This window comes from Hyaena hyaena, unplaced genomic scaffold, assembly GCF_003009895.1.
Source record: "Hyaena hyaena isolate Hyena2069 unplaced genomic scaffold, ASM300989v1 scaffold_480, whole genome shotgun sequence".
In the NCBI taxonomy this organism is placed as follows: Eukaryota; Metazoa; Chordata; class Mammalia; order Carnivora; family Hyaenidae; genus Hyaena; species Hyaena hyaena.
This window is the reverse complement of record NW_024081108.1, coordinates 431,631-451,611: the sequence shown is the minus strand read 5'-3', so window position 1 is coordinate 451,611 and position 19,981 is coordinate 431,631. Positions and strand designations below refer to the sequence as shown.

Genomic DNA, 19,981 nt, shown 5'->3' with positions numbered 1-19,981 from the left:
AAATTCCTACTAAAGAATCAATGAGCTAACCAGAAAGTTAAAGAGGAAAATAAAAAAGACATGGAAGCCAATGAAAATGATAACACCACAGCCTAAAACCTCTGGGATGCGGCAAAGGCAGTCATGAGGGAAGTATATAGCAATCCAGGCCTTCCTAAAATAGGAAGAAAGGTCTCAGATATACAACTTAACCTTACACTTTGAAGATCTGGAAAAAGAACAGCAAACAAAACCCCAAACCAGCAGAAGATGGGAAATAATAAAGATTAGAGTAGAAATCAGTGCTATTGAAATAAAAAACATAGCACAGATTAATGTAACCAAGAGCTGGCTCTTTGAAAGAATTAACAAATTCTGATGATACCTAGCCAGTATGATCAAAAAGAAAAAGGAAAGGACCCAAATAAATAAAATAATGAATTAAAGAGGGTTATCACAACCAACACCACAGAAAGACAAACAATAATGAGAGAATGTTATGAACAATTATATGCCAACAAATTAGGCAATCTGGGAGAAATGGATAAATTCCTAGGAACATACAGACTGCCAAAACTGAAACAGGAAGAAATAGAAAATTTGAACAGACCCATAACCAGTATAGAAATTGAATTACTAGTAAAAAATCTCACAACAAACATAGAGTCCAGGGATGATAGTTTTCCAAGGGGAATTCTACCAAATATTTAAAGAAGAGTTAACACCTATTCTTTGGAAGCTGTTCCAAAAAATAGAAATGGAAGGAAAACTTCCAAACCCATTCTGTAACGCTAGCATTTGCCTTGATCCCAAAACCAAACAAAGACCCCACTAAAAAGGAGAACAACAGACCAATTTCCTTGATGAACATGTGAATTCTCAACAAGATACTAGCAAACTGGATCTAACAATACATTAAAAGAATTATTCACCATAATCAAGTGGGATTTATTCCTGGGATGCAGAGCTGGTCCGATGTCTGCATATCAGTGTGATACGTCACATTAATAAAAGAAAGGATAAGAACCACAAAATCCTCAATAGATGATGAAAAAGCATGTGACAAAATACAGAATCCTCCTTTGATAAAAACTCTCAAGAAAGTAGGGATGGAAGCTTCATACCTCAAGATCATAAAGACCATTTATGAAAAACCCACTGCTAATATCATCCTCAATAGGGAAAAACTGAGAGTTTTTCCCCTAAGGTCAGGAACACAACAGGGATGTCCACTCTCACCACTGCTATTCAACATAGTGTTGGAAGTCCTAGCCTCAGCATTCAGACAACACAGAGAAATAAAAGGCATCCAAAACAGCAAGGAGAAAGTCAAACTTTCACTCTTTGCAGACAACATGATATTCCATAAGGAAAATCCAAAAGACTCCACCAAAAAGCCTCTAGAACTGATACATGAATTCAGCAAAGTTGCAGTATATAAAATCAATGTATAGAAATCGGTTGCACTTCTATACACCAAAAGTGAAGCAGCAGAAAAAGAAATCAGGAATCTATTCCATTTACAACTGCACCAATAATCATAAAATGGCTAGGAATAAAACTAACCAAATAAATGAAATATCTATATACTGAAAACTATAGAAAGCTTATGAAAGAAATTGAAGAAGACTAAAGAAATGGAAAAATATTCCATGCTCATTGATTGGAAGAAAAACTATTGTGAAAATGTCAATGCTACCCAAGGCAATCTACATATTCAATGCAATCCCTATCAAAACACCACCAGCGTTCTTCACAGAGCTAGAACAAACAATCCCAAAATTTGTATGCAACCCTGAATAGCCAAAGCAATCCTGAAAAAGAAAACCAAACCTGGAGGCATCACAATTCCAGACTTCAAGATGTATTACACAGCTGTAATCATCAAGACAGTATGATACTGGCACAAAAACATACACTCAGATCAATGGAACAGAATAGAGAACCAAGAAATAGACCTACAAACATATGGCCAACTAATCTTCGACAAAGCAGGAAAGAATATCCAATGGAAAAAAGACAGTCATGTCAGCAAATGGTGTTGGGAAAACTGGATAGCAACATGCAGAAAAATGAACCTAGACCACTTTCTTACACCATACACAAAATAAATTCAAAACGGATTAAAGACCTAAACATAAAACAGGAGCCATCAAATTCCTAGAGGAGAAAACAGGCAACAACCTCTTTGACCTGGGCCACAGCAACTTCTTACTTGACATGTCTCCAGAGGGAAGGGAAACAAAAGCAAAAATGAACTATTGGGACCTCATCAAAATAAAAAGCTTCTGCACAGTGAAGGAAACAATCAGCAAAATTAAAAGGCAACTGATGGAATGGGAGAAGATATTTGCAAATGACATATCTGATAAAGGTTTAGTATCCAGAACCTATAAAGAACTTCCCAAACTCTACACCCAAAAAGCAAATAATCCAGTGAAGAGATGGGCAGGAGACATGAATAGACACTTTTCCAAAGAAGACATCCAGATGGCTAACAGACATATGAAAAACTACTCAACATCACTCATCATCAGGGAAATACAAATCAAAACCACAATGAAATACCACCTTACATCTGTCAGAATGGCTAACATTAACAAGTCAGGCAACAATAGATGTTGGCAAAGATGTGGAGAAAGGGGAACCCTTTTGCACTGCTGGTGGGAATGCAAACTGGTGCAGCCACTCTGGAAAACAGTATGGAGGTTCTTCAAAAAATTAAAAATAGAACTATCCTATGACCCAGCAATTACACTACCCAGTATTCATCCAAAGGATACAGGAGTGCTGATTCGAAGGAGCACATGCACCCCAATGTTTATAGCAGCATTATTGACAATAGCCAAAGTATGGAAAGAGCACAAATGTCCAATGACTGATGAATGGATATGTGTATACACACACACCCACACACACACACACATACCAGAATATTACTCGGTAATCAAAAAGAATAAAATCTTGCCATTTTCATGAAGTGGATAGAACTACAGCGTATTTTGCTAAGCAAAGTCAGTCAGTCAGAGAAAGACAAGTATATTATTTCACTCATATGTGGAATTTAAGATACAAAACAGATGGACATAAGGGAAGGAAAACAAAAATCATGTAAAAACAGTGAAGGAGACAAACCATAAGAGACTCTTAAATACAGAGAACAAATTGAGGGTTGCTGGAGGGGTGCTAGGTGAAGGGAAGGGCTGAAAGGGTGAGGGGCATTAAGGAGGACACATGTTGGGATGAGCCCTGGGTCTTATATGTAAGTGATGAATCACTAAATTCTATTTCTGAAATTATTATTACAGTATATGTTAACTAACTTGGATATAAATTAAAAAAAAAAAAGGTGCTATCTAAATGCTATGAATAATAAAAAAAAAGATGTTCTCTAGAGTTTACCATACGTAGTAAGAAGTGAAGTAAGAGCATTTCCAGGCAGGGATAAAGTCTTGAATAAAAGCATAGAGATGAAAAGGGCAGTTTGTTGAATATGTAACTTGTGTGAATGGGGAGTACCGGAAGATAGAGAAACTGAAAGGTAGATTGGCTTGTTTGAAACACCCAATGCCAAGCTTACAGCGCAGCAATAGGACATTTCCAAGCATGAGAGCGACATTCTCAAAATCATATTTAGGAAGATTAATCTAACTATTGAGTGTGGGATAAATTGTAACAGATAAATTAGAAAAGGGATTCCAGTGAAATGTTAGAATATACCAAACAAGAGAAAGTATCAACAAAATGACAGAATGCAGTGAGGGGTGGTTTTCAGAAAGATCACAGAGATGGAAACAATGGAACTGGCACTTGTTTGGATGTGGGAGCACAAAGAGAAGTAGTCTAAGAGGTTTTAAGGCTTAAATATGGGAAGATATTGCTCTTCTGAACAGAAAAGAGATTAGGAGGATGATCTGGCTTTCCAGAGAAAAAAATGCATTAAGAATTAAGACTATTTGAAGTGATGGTGGATCACTTATATTTAAATGTTGAGCAGACACTTGGCAATGCATGAATCTCAAAGATAATACATGGTTTGAGAATGGGTCATCACCAAGGGAGAAAGAGAGAAAAGGATGGGAGAAAAAGACAGATGAAAGAAAAACAAAAATTAGAGGAGAGAGTAGGTGCTCTTACAAGAAAGTATAATGAGAACATGGAAGATAGGGTACCATGGACACCAAAGGAGGGGAAACTTCCCCAAAAGGGTGATTGTGGAAAAAACTGAGGTGTTTATTTTTACATTGACTCCCTTCTCCTTAGTAATACAACCTGGTACCCAGAAATAGGCTCTATTTCCCAGCCTCTTTTATAGCTACATATGTCTGCTGACATAGTTTGGGCCAACGAAATGTAGGAACATATTTTCTGTGTTTCTTCTAGGAGGACTCCTTGAAAGGGAGGCGTGTATACTTTTATTTTTCCTTACTGCTACTTATAATGGTTGGAACTCCAGCAAATAATTTTTAGACCATAAGCTCATGTCAGACTGGAAAGCACACATCAAGAGATGGAGCAGCATAATAGAGCATCCTGGTTCCCTGCCCTGAAGAAGCCACTATATCACCCCTGAAAGACTACCTCTAGACTTTTCTCTTTTAGATGAGTAAACAAACACACAGCCAATCTCAAATAAGAATTGAGAGAAAAAAATTACTGCGTGTGATAGTAGAGCACAGCTCGGGACATTTCCCTCACATTGGCTATGAAAACAGCTCTAGAGTCAAACTGACTGGCTTTAAATCTAGCTCCATTATTCATTAACTATGTGATACTGGGTGAGAAATGTAACAGCTGTCAGCATATTAATAGAGATATTAATAGAACTTACCTCACAAGTTATATGAGGAATGATTTAGATTGTTTATGTAAGGTACTTCACACAGTGCAAGCACATAGTAGGTGCTCAATAAATGTAAGTGAAAAAAAATCAGGCAATCACTGATAACATGCTGTAATTTTTTAAACACATTTCATGAAATTCTGTAATTTCAGAATCATATTAAATCTGCAGTTTAGGGGAACCTGTGTGGCTCAGTCAGTTGAGTGTCTAACTTTGGCTCAGGTCATGATCTTGTTGCTCATGAGTTCAAGCCCCACATTGGACTCACTGCTGTCAGCCTGTCAATGCAGAGTCCACTTTTGGATCTTCCGTTTCTCCCTTTTTCTAACTCTTCCCTGCTTGTGCTCTCCCCCCTCAAAAAGTCTGTAGTTAAGATAAACACATTTATACTAAACAAAATACTGAACATAAAATATACTTTGTAAGCTTCAACTTATTATATAAATAAATTTTTTTACCATTTTAACTTGAATGCATACAAATTTTACAGTGTCATCTTTCATAACACTGACAAGTACATTCAGGTGTATCATACATGCTAAGTGATTTATTACCATTATTTGATTTTTATTTTTACAAAAAACAAAACAATGAAAAACCAAGTCATGGTGGGTTGAAGAAATCAGTTTCAATTCAGCTTTATAATATTTAGAAAGTATTTAAGGCTATTTAAGGCTGAATTATCACATTTCATACAATACTTCAGATATCATCTGTTATCTACTTAATCCTCAAATGTTATAAGGAAAAATTGGTGACTATGAAGTTCTTCATTGCAGTTAACATGTGTGATAAAGAATCAATTTGATTTATTAAAGCTTCATTTTAAAGTTTATTTAGTGGTAGCCAATGTGGAGGAATGGAAAGAATCCAAATTTTGTAGTCAAGTAAATCTTAGTTCAAATATAGTTCCATTTCTCATGAACATCATGGAAATAGTAGTATAAAATACGAAATAAATACAAAATTCAAAATAGTTATATAAATACAAAATTTTTTTTGTATTTATATGTAATTAGAATTCTGTGTTAATATACTTTTTTTCTGTGGCACATTCATTCTATATTTTTTTATTCAGGAAATATTTACCACAATGAGAGATAATGAAAAATATTTACTGTTCTCATTTTAAAAGATTTTCCTTTTTTTAAGTTTAAAAAAATTATTTACTTATTCATGAGAGAGAGAGCTCGTGAGCAGGGGATGGGCATAGAGAGAGGGAGGGAATCCTAAGGAGACTCTGCACTCTCAGCACACAGCCTGATGCACGGCTTGAACTCATGAACTGTGAGATCATGACCTGAGCTGAAGTCAAGAGTTGGACATTTAACCTACTGAGCCACCCAGGCGCCCCTAAAAAGATTTTCCAGTTCTAAAATATGATGTATCATTTTTGTTATTGAACGATAAGAGGGAAATAATGGCTAGGAAAGGTGGAGAGAACAGCCACAGTGATCAAGGAAATACTGGAAGGATTTTCACACTAAAAACTTTTTAAAGAAAGACTATGTTAAGAATGTAGATTCTGAGAGACTCCAAGTACTACAAAATTATAAAGAGTGTGGAGGTTGCACCTGCATTTAGATATAGAGATGTGTTATTTAATAGGATCTGGCCATAAGATCCAGTAACATGAGTCCTGCCATTCCATGAGGTCCTTGGGGAACTAATTTACAGTGAAGAGGCAGGAAGGATAAACACTGTATTCTTAGCTGGTACAAAGGTCTTAAGGTCACAAACTCGCTTTCAGAGATCTATAAATGAGCGAGGATAGATTCTATGAAGAACTCCTTTTGTCTAAATTAGGTTGAGCTCGCTTGCCAAAAAATCAAATCAGTCAGAAAGCAGATAAACCCTGCTTTACCACTTCCATTCCCAATCTCAAACCCAAACCAATCCAAGGAAAAGAGTAATCTAGGTGATGGTAGACATGAACAGCCAGAAAGGGGTTGTCAGTCTGCACCAATGTCTACTGCAAAGATGGCCTAGATTTGAATTTGCTTTCTGGGTTTATATTCTTGTTTGGGCCAAGGGAAAATGATGTCCTTCAGAATGTCCACCAATAGAAGGCTAATGTAAAAGCACTAGTGGATTATCCTCCAAAGCATATAGGTTTTTCTATTTTACCTCTTTGACTCTTTTCTTCATAAGAAGTGTATTCTAGATCTCAGTGAGTATCTGTGCAAACTTGAGAAAATAGGGCTTATAACTGAGAAAACTATGAGGGCTTCTGTAAGCATGCAAGGAGAAATAAGTCAGTGAGAAAGGATCACTGATCAATACCTAGTTTCTTAGCAGAAAGAGGTGGTTTCCAAAGACTTGCAATATTTTTTTCTTATTTTATACATCTCTCTGGTCTATACATCTCATGGCTAATACACAGCTTTCTCCATTCCATACAGAATGCCAGAGGCTGAACTTTCTTGTATCCTTGTATCCCCACAGTCCAGCAGAACACTGAACCTATAGTATATACCAATGTGTTTTTTAAGTAAATAAATAATTATTCAGCTAGCTACTGAGTAGGAAAAAAAAAAGGTATTACAGGTACATTTTTGAGAAGCATATAGCCTTTTATGAATATTCTGTTTATGGATCACAATAAATGACCCACTGAACTGAGTATCAAAATCATGTTCTACAGAATCTACAACTATAAACATTTGTAGTAGGTAAAAATTAAAGTACTGTGGCTTATTTGGGGGCAAGGCGCAGCCAAGGCAGGATTTATTTCAGCCCCTAAGGATGATTAGAATCTGGAAAGGATTCTTGCTGAAAAAACAAAAGACAAAAACAAAAAAAGCAGCCTGAAACACCTTTTAAGGTGGATTCTGACACAGATTCCTTAAGACAGCTGCAGAAGCCAGGCTCCTTTTGCCTAAGCTTAAGAGACTCATTGGTTCAGCGAGGGTGGACTGCTTTCTGAAGCCTTTGATTTGCTTCACAAATAGCGAGGAGTCAATGTGCCGTTGCCTGGCACGTGACAACAAACGCAGCTTTCAGTTACCTGAACTTTGCATTGCCTCGGTTGGTGACCTTTTCGCTTCCTGCCCCGGATTCCCCGTTTCTTTTCACCACCAATTCCCGAGTTTCTCTTCAGAGTTTGGATTATCTGTAGGATAAAGTCAGAGGTGTTTCCCCTCCGTGGTGCGAATGTATTTGTAGTGGGAGCTGGCGCTGAGCAAGCGGAACTCAGGCTCTGCTTCGAGAGAATGGTTTTTCCTTTCACAGTTTTTGCTAGTTTTTTCCCCAGCCGCCCTAACTAGGTGATAGAGGAAAGGGACCATCGTCAAATGGGCTATAACGTATTCTAACGTGTTTTCTAGAGTTTTCCCGACAATCCTAGGACCTGAAGGCGTTGGCGCCTCAAGACGGAATCCAAGACTCGCGTGACCGCCGTGCTCAGAGGCGGTGAGCGCCCCGCGGAAGGATTGCGGCGGGGAGGCACTCGCGACCCAGTACGCATGCTCGGAGCGCTCCCCTAGAGACTTCCGGGGCGGGGAGAGATGGGCGGAGGGAAGGCCGGAAGCACAGCGACGGGTCCCTGGTTCTGAATCTCGTTTCTTGGCGCGAGCGCCTAACCTGTAGCCGGGCGATCTGGAAGATGTTTGTGTGAGATCGCTGATCTCTGGTTGCACTCCCTTTCACTTTGGCACGGGGCTAGAATTTGACCTGGGGGAAATCTGACCCCCAATGAGCAGGTGGGAGTTAGCTCCCTACGGCAGCTCGTCCATTTACTCAAGCTATACTCGGCCCTCTTTAGACTCGTCACCTTCCTTTTGCCGCACATCTTCTCTAGTCGCCCTGTTTCTATCCCTTTTCAGAGGGAATTCCTCCCGCCCCGCCCCTCCCTCCTGCCATCATGTATGATCGGGCTCCCCGTTTGCTCAGATTGACTGAAGGTGGCAGCACTGAGGAGCATGTGGGTCCTGGATCCTACCAGGTACCTTTCCTGAAGCAGCAGGCAGCAGGTAAGAGGGATAGGCAAGCATTCTGTGACGGGCACCTCACTTTCGGCCTGCCCCGCTTCTGTGTGCCTGTTAAACATAATGGCATCACTTCCTAAGTGTAACAAAACATGAACTAGGTAGAGAAAATAACTCATTTTATAGGCGATGACTGGTAAAATCATTTGTCTTATTTCACAGTCAGTAATCCTATAGCTAGGACATTTGATGGTACAGTGGTTGTCTCCATCAGACTTTCAGTTGTACAGGTTAGATCTGGCATTTTGGTTTCCTGACTCTTGATGACTGTACGAGCCCCTAAATTATGTGTACTTAAGGCCTACTGTTTCTTTTCCTTGTAATCCTGTCTGCCTGACACCTTTGTTACCGTTAACCAGAGATATTGTATTTACTAAAGTGTGACTTTTATATTTTATTTAGCAATTCGATTTAAAGTCACCTTTACACCCAGTGTGGGGCCAGAACTCAGGACCCTGAGGTCTAGTCGCGTGCTCTTCCAACTGTGCCAGCCAGGAGCCACAATAACAAATATTTTTAATTTGCTTTCTGCTTTTTCTAATCTGATGATTTTGTGCAGTTTACAACCATTCAAACTGTAGTTTTTCTCTTGTTAATTTGCATTTTCTCAATTGTTGCACTATGTATTTTTAAACGAATCCATTACTCTGTATGACCGATCAGATTAGGATATTAGGTTGATTTAGGTTTATTTGGGCAGGTTTCTCATTTGTCCTTATTTCAATTTTGAATTTTACTGCTTTTCAGCATCTGATAACTGTATCAGTCTTCTTGGAGCCTATGTCTGTATTTATTACAGTTGAGTTGTTCTAAGCATTAACTCCCTAACAATATATTAGCCACCAGCCACCATCCAAAACACTTTTACCTGGGATGCTTTTCAATCCTTATTTTCTTTTGACATCTGTCTTTAAACAATGCCTGATTCATGCGTAGGACCTAATAAACATTATTTACACACTGAATCGGAATCATTCCCCCCACCCCGCCCCGGCAATCAATCCTTCATTGCCTTCTTTAAAGGTTTTAATTTTTCTAAATGCCTTTTAAATGTTTATATGGTATATTTTCCATCCTTTGCTGGTTGCTTTTCTCATGTATACTTTCTCATTCAAATCCATAGCTTGAACTACTGTCCATATTCTGATTCTGAAGACTTCCAGAAGAAAGTCTTCAGAGATATAGGTGATTTATATCTCTAAGATGAACTTTCTTCTGACCTTAGGGGTTTCTTACTGCTGTTACTTTTTTGGACATCTTTATCTGGGTAGTCGGGTTCATCATTTTCCCCATCATTACTAGCCCCTTTGAAAAATTACCTGTCAGTCAGTCAGTCATAAACTTTAAACTTTGGAATTATTTTAGACTGCTCTGACTGACCATGCCAATTGCTTATTAAGATCTATTGATTCCATCTTCTCATTGTCTCTCAAATTAGTCTCCTTTCATTTGACTGCCCTTGACTTTGTTCAGGTCTCATTATTTCTGTTCTGAATTAAACCAATTAAACATTGCTGTTTTTCCCTATATTTCAGTCTCTAATTTTTCTCTTATGGCTAAAGTGATCTTTCTAAGATATAATTATGTTATTTTAAAAAAAATGTTTTATTTATTTTTGAGAGAGAGAGACAGCGTGAGCAGGGGAGGGTCAGAGAGAGAGAGAGGGAGACACAGAATCTGAAACAGGCTCTAGGCTCTGAGCTAGCTGTTAGCAACTGAGCTTGTCTCAGGGCTTGAACCCACAAACCATGAGATCATGACCTGAGCTGAGGCCGGACGCCTAACCGACTGAGCCACCCAGGCACCCCTAATTATGTTATTTGTTAAAAAAAAAAAAAAGCTCTTTTAACACTAAGGTTAAAATCTGAATTACTTAACACACAGTGCATAAGATTGTTCATGGTCTTATTCCTGACCTGGCCTCCCACATTATCTCTCCAGGCACCCCCACCCAGTACTTCACCTACATACATATCAGCAGTTCCAACTTTGTATTTGCTAAATTCATGCTTACTCATCTGCATGCTTTTGCAGCTGCTGATACCTGTGCCCAGTATGCTGTTTCTTCTTTTTTTTCACTTGGCTGAGTCCTACTTATTTTTTCAGACTCAGGTGAAGTGAAGTTGTTTTCTGATTATTGTTTCTCAGGTCATTCTTTGACACCTTTATGACTCTTTCATAGCACTTTGATACTGTGTCTTAGTTATCTGTTAATTTATGTGGATGCCACACTAGAATGTGAGGTTCTCTGGGGGCAATGACCATGATATTTAATATTACTCTTGGTTTTTTAATGATATTTAATGTTACTCTTGGTTTTTTAACTCAATACCATAGCACAAATGCTTAATTTAAAAAATAACAATAATTCTTGTAATAAAGTCAGGAAAAAGGTCTAATGAGCTACACATAGCAGAATTAAAAACTCATTACATGACTTGTGTGAACTCTGCTTAGAGAGCAGTAAGTGAGGTGTTGCAAGGCTCTTCTTTTACTGTTTTGTAGAATTGTGCCTTGCTGACTTGTAAAAGAAACTAGGAAATTCTATGCTTAGCAACTCTGAGCAGCTGCATCCTATTGAGCCCTGTTTTAGCAATACTCAGTGACCACATGCTGATAATCAATAGAAGGTACAGATATAATTTCTGTACTGTATAATTTAACAGTAGCTATTATAGGGGCACCTGGGTGGGTCAGTTGTTTAAGGATCTGACTCTTGATTTTGGCTCAGATCATGATCTCACAGTTTGGGGGATTGAGCTCTGGGTTGGTCTCTGCACTGACAGCTTGGAGCCTGCTTGGGATTCTCTCTCTCTCTCTCTCTCTCTCTTTCTTTCTCTCTCTCTTTCTCAAAATAAATAAATGTAAAAAAAAAAGTAGCTGTTATCCCTTTCCAAGGTTCATTCTGCCTTATCCCTCTGGGGTAATGCACTGGGCTATGCAGAATTATACAGTTATTTCAATTAAGGGTCATGTAGACTTTATAGAGTATGATGTAGAAAGAGTGGATGTTGGGACTTTATATAACTTGTTATCTTGAATCATAGAAGAGCAGAGGATCTTAGAGTCTTAGATCTTCAAAAGAAAGATGCAAATGTTCTTTATTCCTAGCCTTTCTTTTTTTCTATTTAACTCGTCCTCTTACTGTAGCCTGCTTGGTCAATGCTCCAGTGTTTATTTTCACATTTTCCTCAGGAAATTCTTTTCACCCCAGTCTGCAAACTTCCTTGCCCCAGCTTTTGGCCATTGAATCAGAGACTTTTCAACCTAGACTTTGCAGCCTAAAAGGGACAGGACTGAGCTGCTCTGATTTCATGAGTAGGAGAGATAATAGATATTCCAATTCCAGATTAATGAGAGCTATTCCTGGTTTTCTCACATTTCTCTAAGAAGGAAGCATATTTTATCTCATGAAAGCAAATTTTCCCCAGAGACAACGACCCTAGTAAAATATGATAAAAACAGAATCCTTTTAGTAATGTGACTGCTCCTGGCATTATTGAGTTAAGGAGAATTTAATTGCTTTTTGAACCTGATTTATATAATAAGTGGCACTGTATGTTAGCTGTGTATTATCTGTATTGGTTCTATATCAGTTATCTAAGCTGGGTAACACTGGCTCCTAAATAGACTCTTTCCCAGATTTCTTCTTTGATGGAGGAGTGGTTAGCTTTACTTGCCACAGAAGCGTGAGTTGTTCATGGTCTTGTACTTATGCCTTTGTGCTGTGTCACCAATAACAAGTTATTAGCCAATCAGAATTTAGGGAGACCACCTCAGGAAATGCAGTCTGTATTTAAGTTTAAATAAATAACAGGTATGTGTTTACTGGATATATTGATGTCCCTGAAGATGAGTATGTTTCAAAGATCTAGTTATTGCTTGCTTATTTATTTGTTCATTTGTTTATTATTTTAAAGAGAGAGAGAGAATGAATGGAGGAGAGAGATGGGGGAGGGGAAAGAGAGAGAAATAATGAAGAATCTTAAGCAGGCTCCATGCTCAGTGTGGAGCCCAAAACTGTGCTTGATCCCACAACCCTGGTATCATGACCTGATCCAAAATCAAGAATCAGAGGCTCAACTGACTGAGCCACCCAGGTGCCCCTCTAGTCACTGCTTTTATGGCAGTAGCTGTAGCTATAGAACTTGTCCTTGAATCACATGCTGCCCACTTTCTTTCTCAGAATTTACTGACTTCTGTTGCTTCATGCCAGTTCGATTTATCCTCTGCTGTTGGTGCCTCAAACTTAGTATTTCCCAAACTGAACTTATTTCTTTCTTCTCAAATCTTTCCTTCCTCTATATTCCTAATTTTTTCTTTGTACCTGACAGTTTGATTTATCATTCGTAGTTGGCACCTCACATGTCAATATATCCATGTCACAAATCAAACCTTTTATCTCACACTCCATCAATCCTAATTCCCCAGAATCTTCTCCTATATTTTTAGATCTTAATTACTGGCAACACTATAATTATTTATTTATCTGGCTTTCCCACTTCTTGAGACCAGGGATTTAATTTATTTATTATTGTACCTTCATTGCCTCTCCCTGCACACAATAAAGCATTCACTATTGAATGAGTAATGGTGTAGTTTAGAATACCACTGATTGAATTCTATATTTATTGATTAATATGCAGGGATCTATGATAGGGAGACCAACCATCCTGATTTATATGGAATGTCCTGGTTTTGGCACTAAAAGTCCTATGTCTTGTAAACATTAAACATTAGGTATATGTAAACATTAGGTATACAGTTATTAATAAAACAGAAAAGTCCTTTCTTTCATGGAGCTAATTAGTATAAACAATTTAATATTCTTGTGGTTTTATTCAAGGTCAGTATTTCATATAAACTTTTAGCCTATTGATTAAAGATTGTATATAATCAATTTTGGAACACTTCAGTGAAGATTTTATGAGTACTGGTTTTCTTCAGTATATGGGGCTATTGTGTGTTTTTTCCCATTTTTATATGAATTTCAATATTTTGCAATTTCATACTTGTTTAGGTAGATTCAGTTAGAAACTCTGCCATGGTGTGATGACAGCTGCCTCAGATCTAGTCTGAACTTAGGATTGGTTTTCATACATATTTCACATTACCTCATGTTTGCATTGACCTAAATTAAGAAAAAAAATCTTTACTTGTGAGATTAAATACTTATGCAGAAAATTGCCTGTAAAGTATGGCACAAAAACTGAATATTCAAGAAATATAACATTGCCAAATTTCCCTTTCAATTATAGCTCTTTTCCTCTCCCCTACAGGTAAGCACTATTCTGAGTTTTATGGCAATCACTTTCTTGCTTTTCTTACGGATTATTAAATCCTGTTGATGAAATGACCCCTTTATCAGAAAGCAGCATCTCTCTTTAGTATTCCTTGTTCTAAAATATGCTTCTGATGTTATTATAGTCACTCCAGCTTCCTTTGATTCATGGGTGCATGGTATATCCACCCTTTTATTTTTAGCTTCTATGTCTTTATGTTTTATGAGGATTTTATGTAGAGAGCATAGAGTTGGTTCTTGCTTTTTTATCCAGCTGACAATCTCTGTCTTTTATATTGGGGTATTTAGAACTTTTGTATTTAATTTAATTATCAATATTGTTGTGTTTAAATTTATTCTCTTGATATTTGTTTTCCATTTATCTCATCTGCTCTTTGTTTTTTTCTTTTCTCCCCTACCTTCATTGAATGAGTTTATTTTTTTAATGATTTTGTTTTTATCTCCACTATTGCTTTACTAGCTACACCACTTCTTCTTCTTTTTTAATCATTTATTTATTTTTAGAGACTGAGAGACACAGAGCCCAAGCAGAGGAGGGGCAAAGAGAGAGGGAGACACAGAATCCGAAGCAGGCTTCAGGCTCTGAGCTGTCAGCACAGAGCCCAATGTGGGGCTTGAACTGACGAAGCATGAGATTATGACCTGAGCCAAAGTTGGATGCTTAACTGAATGAGCCGCCCAGGTGCCCCTACTAGCTACACTTCTTTATTTTGTAGTGGTTGCTTTGGAGTTTACAATATACATCCCTAATCCATCACAGTCTACCTTCAAATAATATTCTACCATTTCACATATAGTATACAAATCTTATAACAGCATGCTTCCATTTCTCCCATCTCATCTTTTGTGCTATTGTGGCCATATGTTTTACTTCTATATCTGCTATCTCACAGTCACATAAATTATTTTTGCTTTAAATAGTTATTTTTAGGGGCACCTGGGTGACTCGGTGGGTTGAGCATCTGACTTCGGCTCAAGTCATGATCTTGTGTTTGTGCGTTTGAGCCCTCCCCATCGGGCTCTGTGCTGACAGCTTAGAGCCTGGAGCCTACTTTGGGTTCTGTGTCTTCCTTTCTCTCTCCCCTCCCCCACTCATGCTCTGTTTCTCTCTGTCTCTCAAAAAAATAAAATAAAACATTAAACATTTTTTAAATCATTATTTTTAAAGAGATTAAGAATTGAGAAGAAATGCCTCACATAAAATTTGTTGTTTATCCTATTAGTATACTTTTCATTTCAGAAGTTTGATTTGGGTCTTGTTATATTTTCCCTCCTCATCATGTTCATCTTCTACCTTGTTGAACATATGAAGGATATTTATAATAGATACTTGAATGTTCTTGTGTGTTAATTCTATCTCTCCTATAGATCTTCTTCTTTTCGGTGACTTTCCTCCTGTTTATGGGACATATTTTTCTGCCACTTGGAAGAACATTTTCTGGTGTGTGCACCATTCATGTTTTTATACTATGTGGCTTGGTTTGTGTGTGCTTATGTGTTTTGAAGGAAATCTGTATCTTGTTCTCTTTCATGGTTTGGTGGTTTTCTTTAGTGATATAACAAATAATTCTTGATTTCAGTTGCATTTTAATAAATGTGGGCTTTAAAATAAACACATTATTTCTTATTTTAAACATAATATTTTTTCTTATTAGTCAAGATTAGCAGGATTTTAAACTACACAGATTATCACATGTATTCTCACAGTATTGTACATTTTTCTTTAGTGTATAAGATTCACAAATTTTGAGTCTTCACTTTCATTCTTTTATTACCTGTTGTAGATAGTTGCTCTGTTCTCTCCCATTGCTTCTTTAAAATGTGTTGCTTACGCTATCCTCATTTTCCTTCATAGGTTTCTTGAAATTTTTAAATAAATCTTTCAGGAGACTATGTCTGTCTACTAAATTTATTAAGTTTGCCTAATTTTATGATTACTTGTTCCAATGAAATTTATATCTTAGATTTATAAATATTTAGGGTCAGGCAGTCAAGAAAGATTTACCAAGTACCAAAAGAAATATATGTACCAAAGTCAAGAGACATTATTAATTACTTGCTCACCTTAAATTATTTCAATCTATGCTGTCTCTGCAAGTTTATATATGCTATTTTCTACAAATAGCAGGTGCTATTCTAAACTGTAAAACAATGGTCTTCTGAGGATAAAAATATTTTATTACGTAAACATAACTGACATTTTCATCTCAATCAAACATACCTAAAAGGAAAAGGACTTTGTTTTTTTATGTATTTTTTTTCTGTTGTCTAGGAATTCCAGTTCTGTAGGTTCCTTTATTTAATAAATAGTAATAAAAATTCTGCTGTTACATTAGATTTTTTAAAAAGTATACCAACTTCTGAGGGTACCCATTAGTTCTGAAAATGTAGTCTCAACAGTTGAAGTTACTAAATGATTTTATATGTTTCAGATGTTTTTTTCTCTGAAATCACTGGGACCCTATCTTACCTGCCAGTGATATGGTTTTACTTTTATAGGTGGCTATGCACCGTTCCTTTCTTTGGCTGCCAGAGACAGTACTTTTACTGTTGCTTCTAACACTGAGAAAGCTGTTCCAGGTCCAGGACACTATAATGTTTCAGAAGCACAGGTAAATTTATAATAGTGAGTATAATTGTCTGAGTTAGTAAGAATCATGCTTTCTTCCTCTAATAGACTAATATGTTATTTATCATATTTTTTCTTCATATCATCCTCTTTCTTCTTTTAATCTATAATGTGTTATTAGAATAAGAGAAAATAAATGTGTTTAATGTTGATTCCCCGGCTGGGTGTTCTCCATTTATGTCCATAAGACATAAAACATCGTTACATGTTTTTAGCTTGATGTGGTGACTGCAGTCTTTAGTTCTAAGAAGTCTGTGGTCTGTTCACATACTTCCTTCTCAAACCTTTAAACAAACTTGCTCTTAGCATTTCACTGGGCATTTTAGTTCGAGGAAGCTCTTCAAAGTGTGTTTCTATGTTCTTCCCATGGCAGTGCTGTGGCTCTCATTAGTCCTGTTTTTCATTCCTGGTCAGTGTTTATCACCTCAGCCAGTACACTAACTTCCTTATTTTGTTTCCTGCTTTCTACCATAAAGAAGCTAGAATGGAAGGCATGGGCTCAACTTCCAATTCAATGGGACATTTATGGCTCTTCCTTGGTTTCTTAAAACTTCCAGAATACTAATGTCTAGAGAACAAAAGACAAAAAAATAGTAGTGGGTCGTTAGATGTCATTGGAAATGTCACTCCTGCTTCCGCTCCTTGGCCTATCGCCAGCATATCATGGGTCTATGGGCTTGCTAGTTCTACCAGTAATACTTTTATAAAGACTGTAATTCCACTCTTCCAAGAGGGGAATGGAATAAAATATACAATAGATAGATTTCAAACTTATTAAATATGACAAATATCAGGGTGTTAGGATATTATATTAATACTGATTTTAGTCAATTCCTCATATAAAACAATGTAAAGTGCAATTTAGATCAGATTTTATTTTATTCCAAATTGGGTACATTTTTTGGAGTTCAAGAATAAGGATCTAGGAAATGTACTTTTTTAATGTAATGGATGACCTAGGAGGAAAAGTTCTAGTATTCTCTATTTTTGTTCTTAAAACTATAAACAAATGCCAAGAGAAGATTGGTTTCCTTCATTTAAAAGATGACTATGATTTATTTACTCAATTGCTGTTGATTTTTTTTGCTACTTTTAGGCTAAATTCCTGCAGAACTTTCAGAAGTTCAAGAAATGTGAATTTATCACACTGTTTAAAAAATAAAGTTTGTTATTTTTTTTTGTTTGTTTTTTTTGTTTTTTTGTTTATTTATTTCTAGGAGAGAGAGAGAGAGAGAGACAGCGTGAGCAGGGGAGGGTCAGAGAGAGAGGGAGTCACAGACTGAAACAGGCTCTAGGCTCTGAGCTGGCAGTCAGCACAGAGCCCGACGCGGGGCTTGAACCCACGAACCACGAGATCATGACCTAAGCAAAAGTCGGACGCTTAACCGACTAAGCCACCCAGGCGCCCCAAAGTTTGTTATTTTAAATGGCTGAATTAGGAAATACATTTGTGATGTGGCCTAGTTAGCATACTAATTCTGTAAATAATTAATATACTGAATAATAATTAAAAGGATAATCTTATTAGAGATTAATGCAAGTGATTGATAATTTATTTTTTCTTTTGGAAGCATAGGTTGAAATGTTGCTTTCTATTAGCAATTACTTAGAAATGTTACTTGGAGACTTCAAATGGAATTTTATTTTATTTTACTTTATTATATTTTATTTTATTTCTTAAAGTTTATTTGAGAGAGAGAGAAAGACAAAACACATGAATGGGATAGGGGCAGAGAGAGAAAGGGAGAGAGAGAATCCCAAGCAGGCTCCGCAGTTGCAGCACCCGACATGGGGCTCAAACATGTGAATGGTGAGACCGTGACCTAACCTGAAGTCAAGAGCTGGACACTTCACTGACTGAACCACCCAAGCACCCCCAAATGCAATTTTAAAAGACTGAAAATTTGGTTGTAGTTGTGAGGGCCTGCCTCCACTGTATGTGTTACCTTAAGCTCTTATAAAAGCATAACAATTAGGCTTTGAAATGTGTGTGCCCCAATTTGGTCTTCTCTTTTTCTCTGTTCTTGTTATGGTGAATTCACTTTGATTATGGTTGTCACCACTATTGCAAAGTTGGGACTGAGTATACTTTTTGTCTCTCTAGTTCTTGTCTAGTTATGGGAAACATCACTTTTTTCTTTGCCTCCTTCAGCATATCTGAAACATAATTTTTTTCAAAAGGAAGTTTTCTTAGAAAACAACATAAGTGAAAATAAGAAAATAAAAGAATGAAGTTTCCAAAGTACAGGTTTCTGAGCTCCTGAATAGATGATTAGCCTATTAAATCATTTGCCTTATTCTGTTCAGATCCTTTTTCCTAGAATGAATCCCACTCCAAAGGGTCAGTTCAGATTTCACTTATGTTTTCCTGGCTCTAATTCTCCTCTAGTTTGTGGTCTTTCTCTGCACGGGAGATACTGTATAGTTTCTTCCTCTGAAAGATTGGTTCTAGATGTGGAGATCTCTTCTCTGGATCTAGATAGTCACTTTCATATTTCTCACTATCTGAGCCTAGTAATAGATGTCCAAATTATGTTTGACTTTGATCTGAGAAATACATCTCACTAGAGCTGAATGATAGGATATTGTATGTAATACAATGCATGGCCTCACTCTTTGGATGAGACTCTGCCTCCTTTATTGTTGGGAGATTGCTGGCAATCTAGTAATTCATCAAATAACCGTAGCATTTAGACAAAAGTACAGTACCCAAGAAGTAATAAGGCTGTTTTTTTCACAGATTTTCAAATAAAATGTATAGTTACTTATAATGTAAATTTTGGGCCATTTATCTGACATGTTGTAGTTCCTTCTATAACCTCTTGTAAAATCAGTAGAATTGGTAATTATTAATTATTGGAAAAAAATTCCTGGTTAATTTCTACCAGTTAAAAAAATCAGATTAATTTTATTATCTTCTGTTGAAGTTCAATATAAATTCAAATTGCAGTGTGAAATGTAATATCATAGAGACCGTAGTAATGGCTTTCAAATAATCAAGAGTTGAGGAGATGTTCTGCTTTCACATGATTTTACTTTTTATCTAACTTGTAATGTTAGTGTTTTTGCAAAATCATTAAATTTTATTATAGGTCCAAACTCTTCAACATAGGAATAATGATCTCATTAAAACAGTTATCAAGAAGTGAATTGGTGACCCATTTTTTTTAACAGAAAATCACTTTTGTGTATTTCTTTTTAAAAATATTTAAAAGTTTATTTTTGAGAGAGAGAGAAAGAGA

General features: G+C 36.7%; 1 protein-coding gene and 1 long non-coding RNA gene across 3 annotated transcripts in view; one reads left to right on the top strand and one right to left on the bottom strand.

Moving 5' to 3' along the window:
- Positions 1–8,230, bottom strand: part of LOC120246623 — a 28,828-nt gene extending 20,598 nt beyond the window's left edge. For both annotated transcript variants that reach the window (XR_005532088.1, XR_005532089.1), the window contains exon 1: positions 7,830–8,230. This is a non-coding gene — a long non-coding RNA (uncharacterized LOC120246623). The remainder of the gene's footprint in view (positions 1–7,829) is intronic.
- A 145-nt stretch (positions 8,231–8,375) lies between these two features.
- Positions 8,376–19,981, top strand: part of STPG2 (sperm tail PG-rich repeat containing 2) — a 348,920-nt gene continuing 337,314 nt past the window's right edge. Inside the window, exons 1-2 of the mRNA XM_039254246.1 lie at positions 8,376–8,793; positions 16,610–16,722. Of these exons, the coding sequence (XP_039110177.1) occupies positions 8,685–8,793; positions 16,610–16,722 (222 nt within the window). The 5' untranslated portion in view covers positions 8,376–8,684. The remainder of the gene's footprint in view (positions 8,794–16,609; positions 16,723–19,981) is intronic.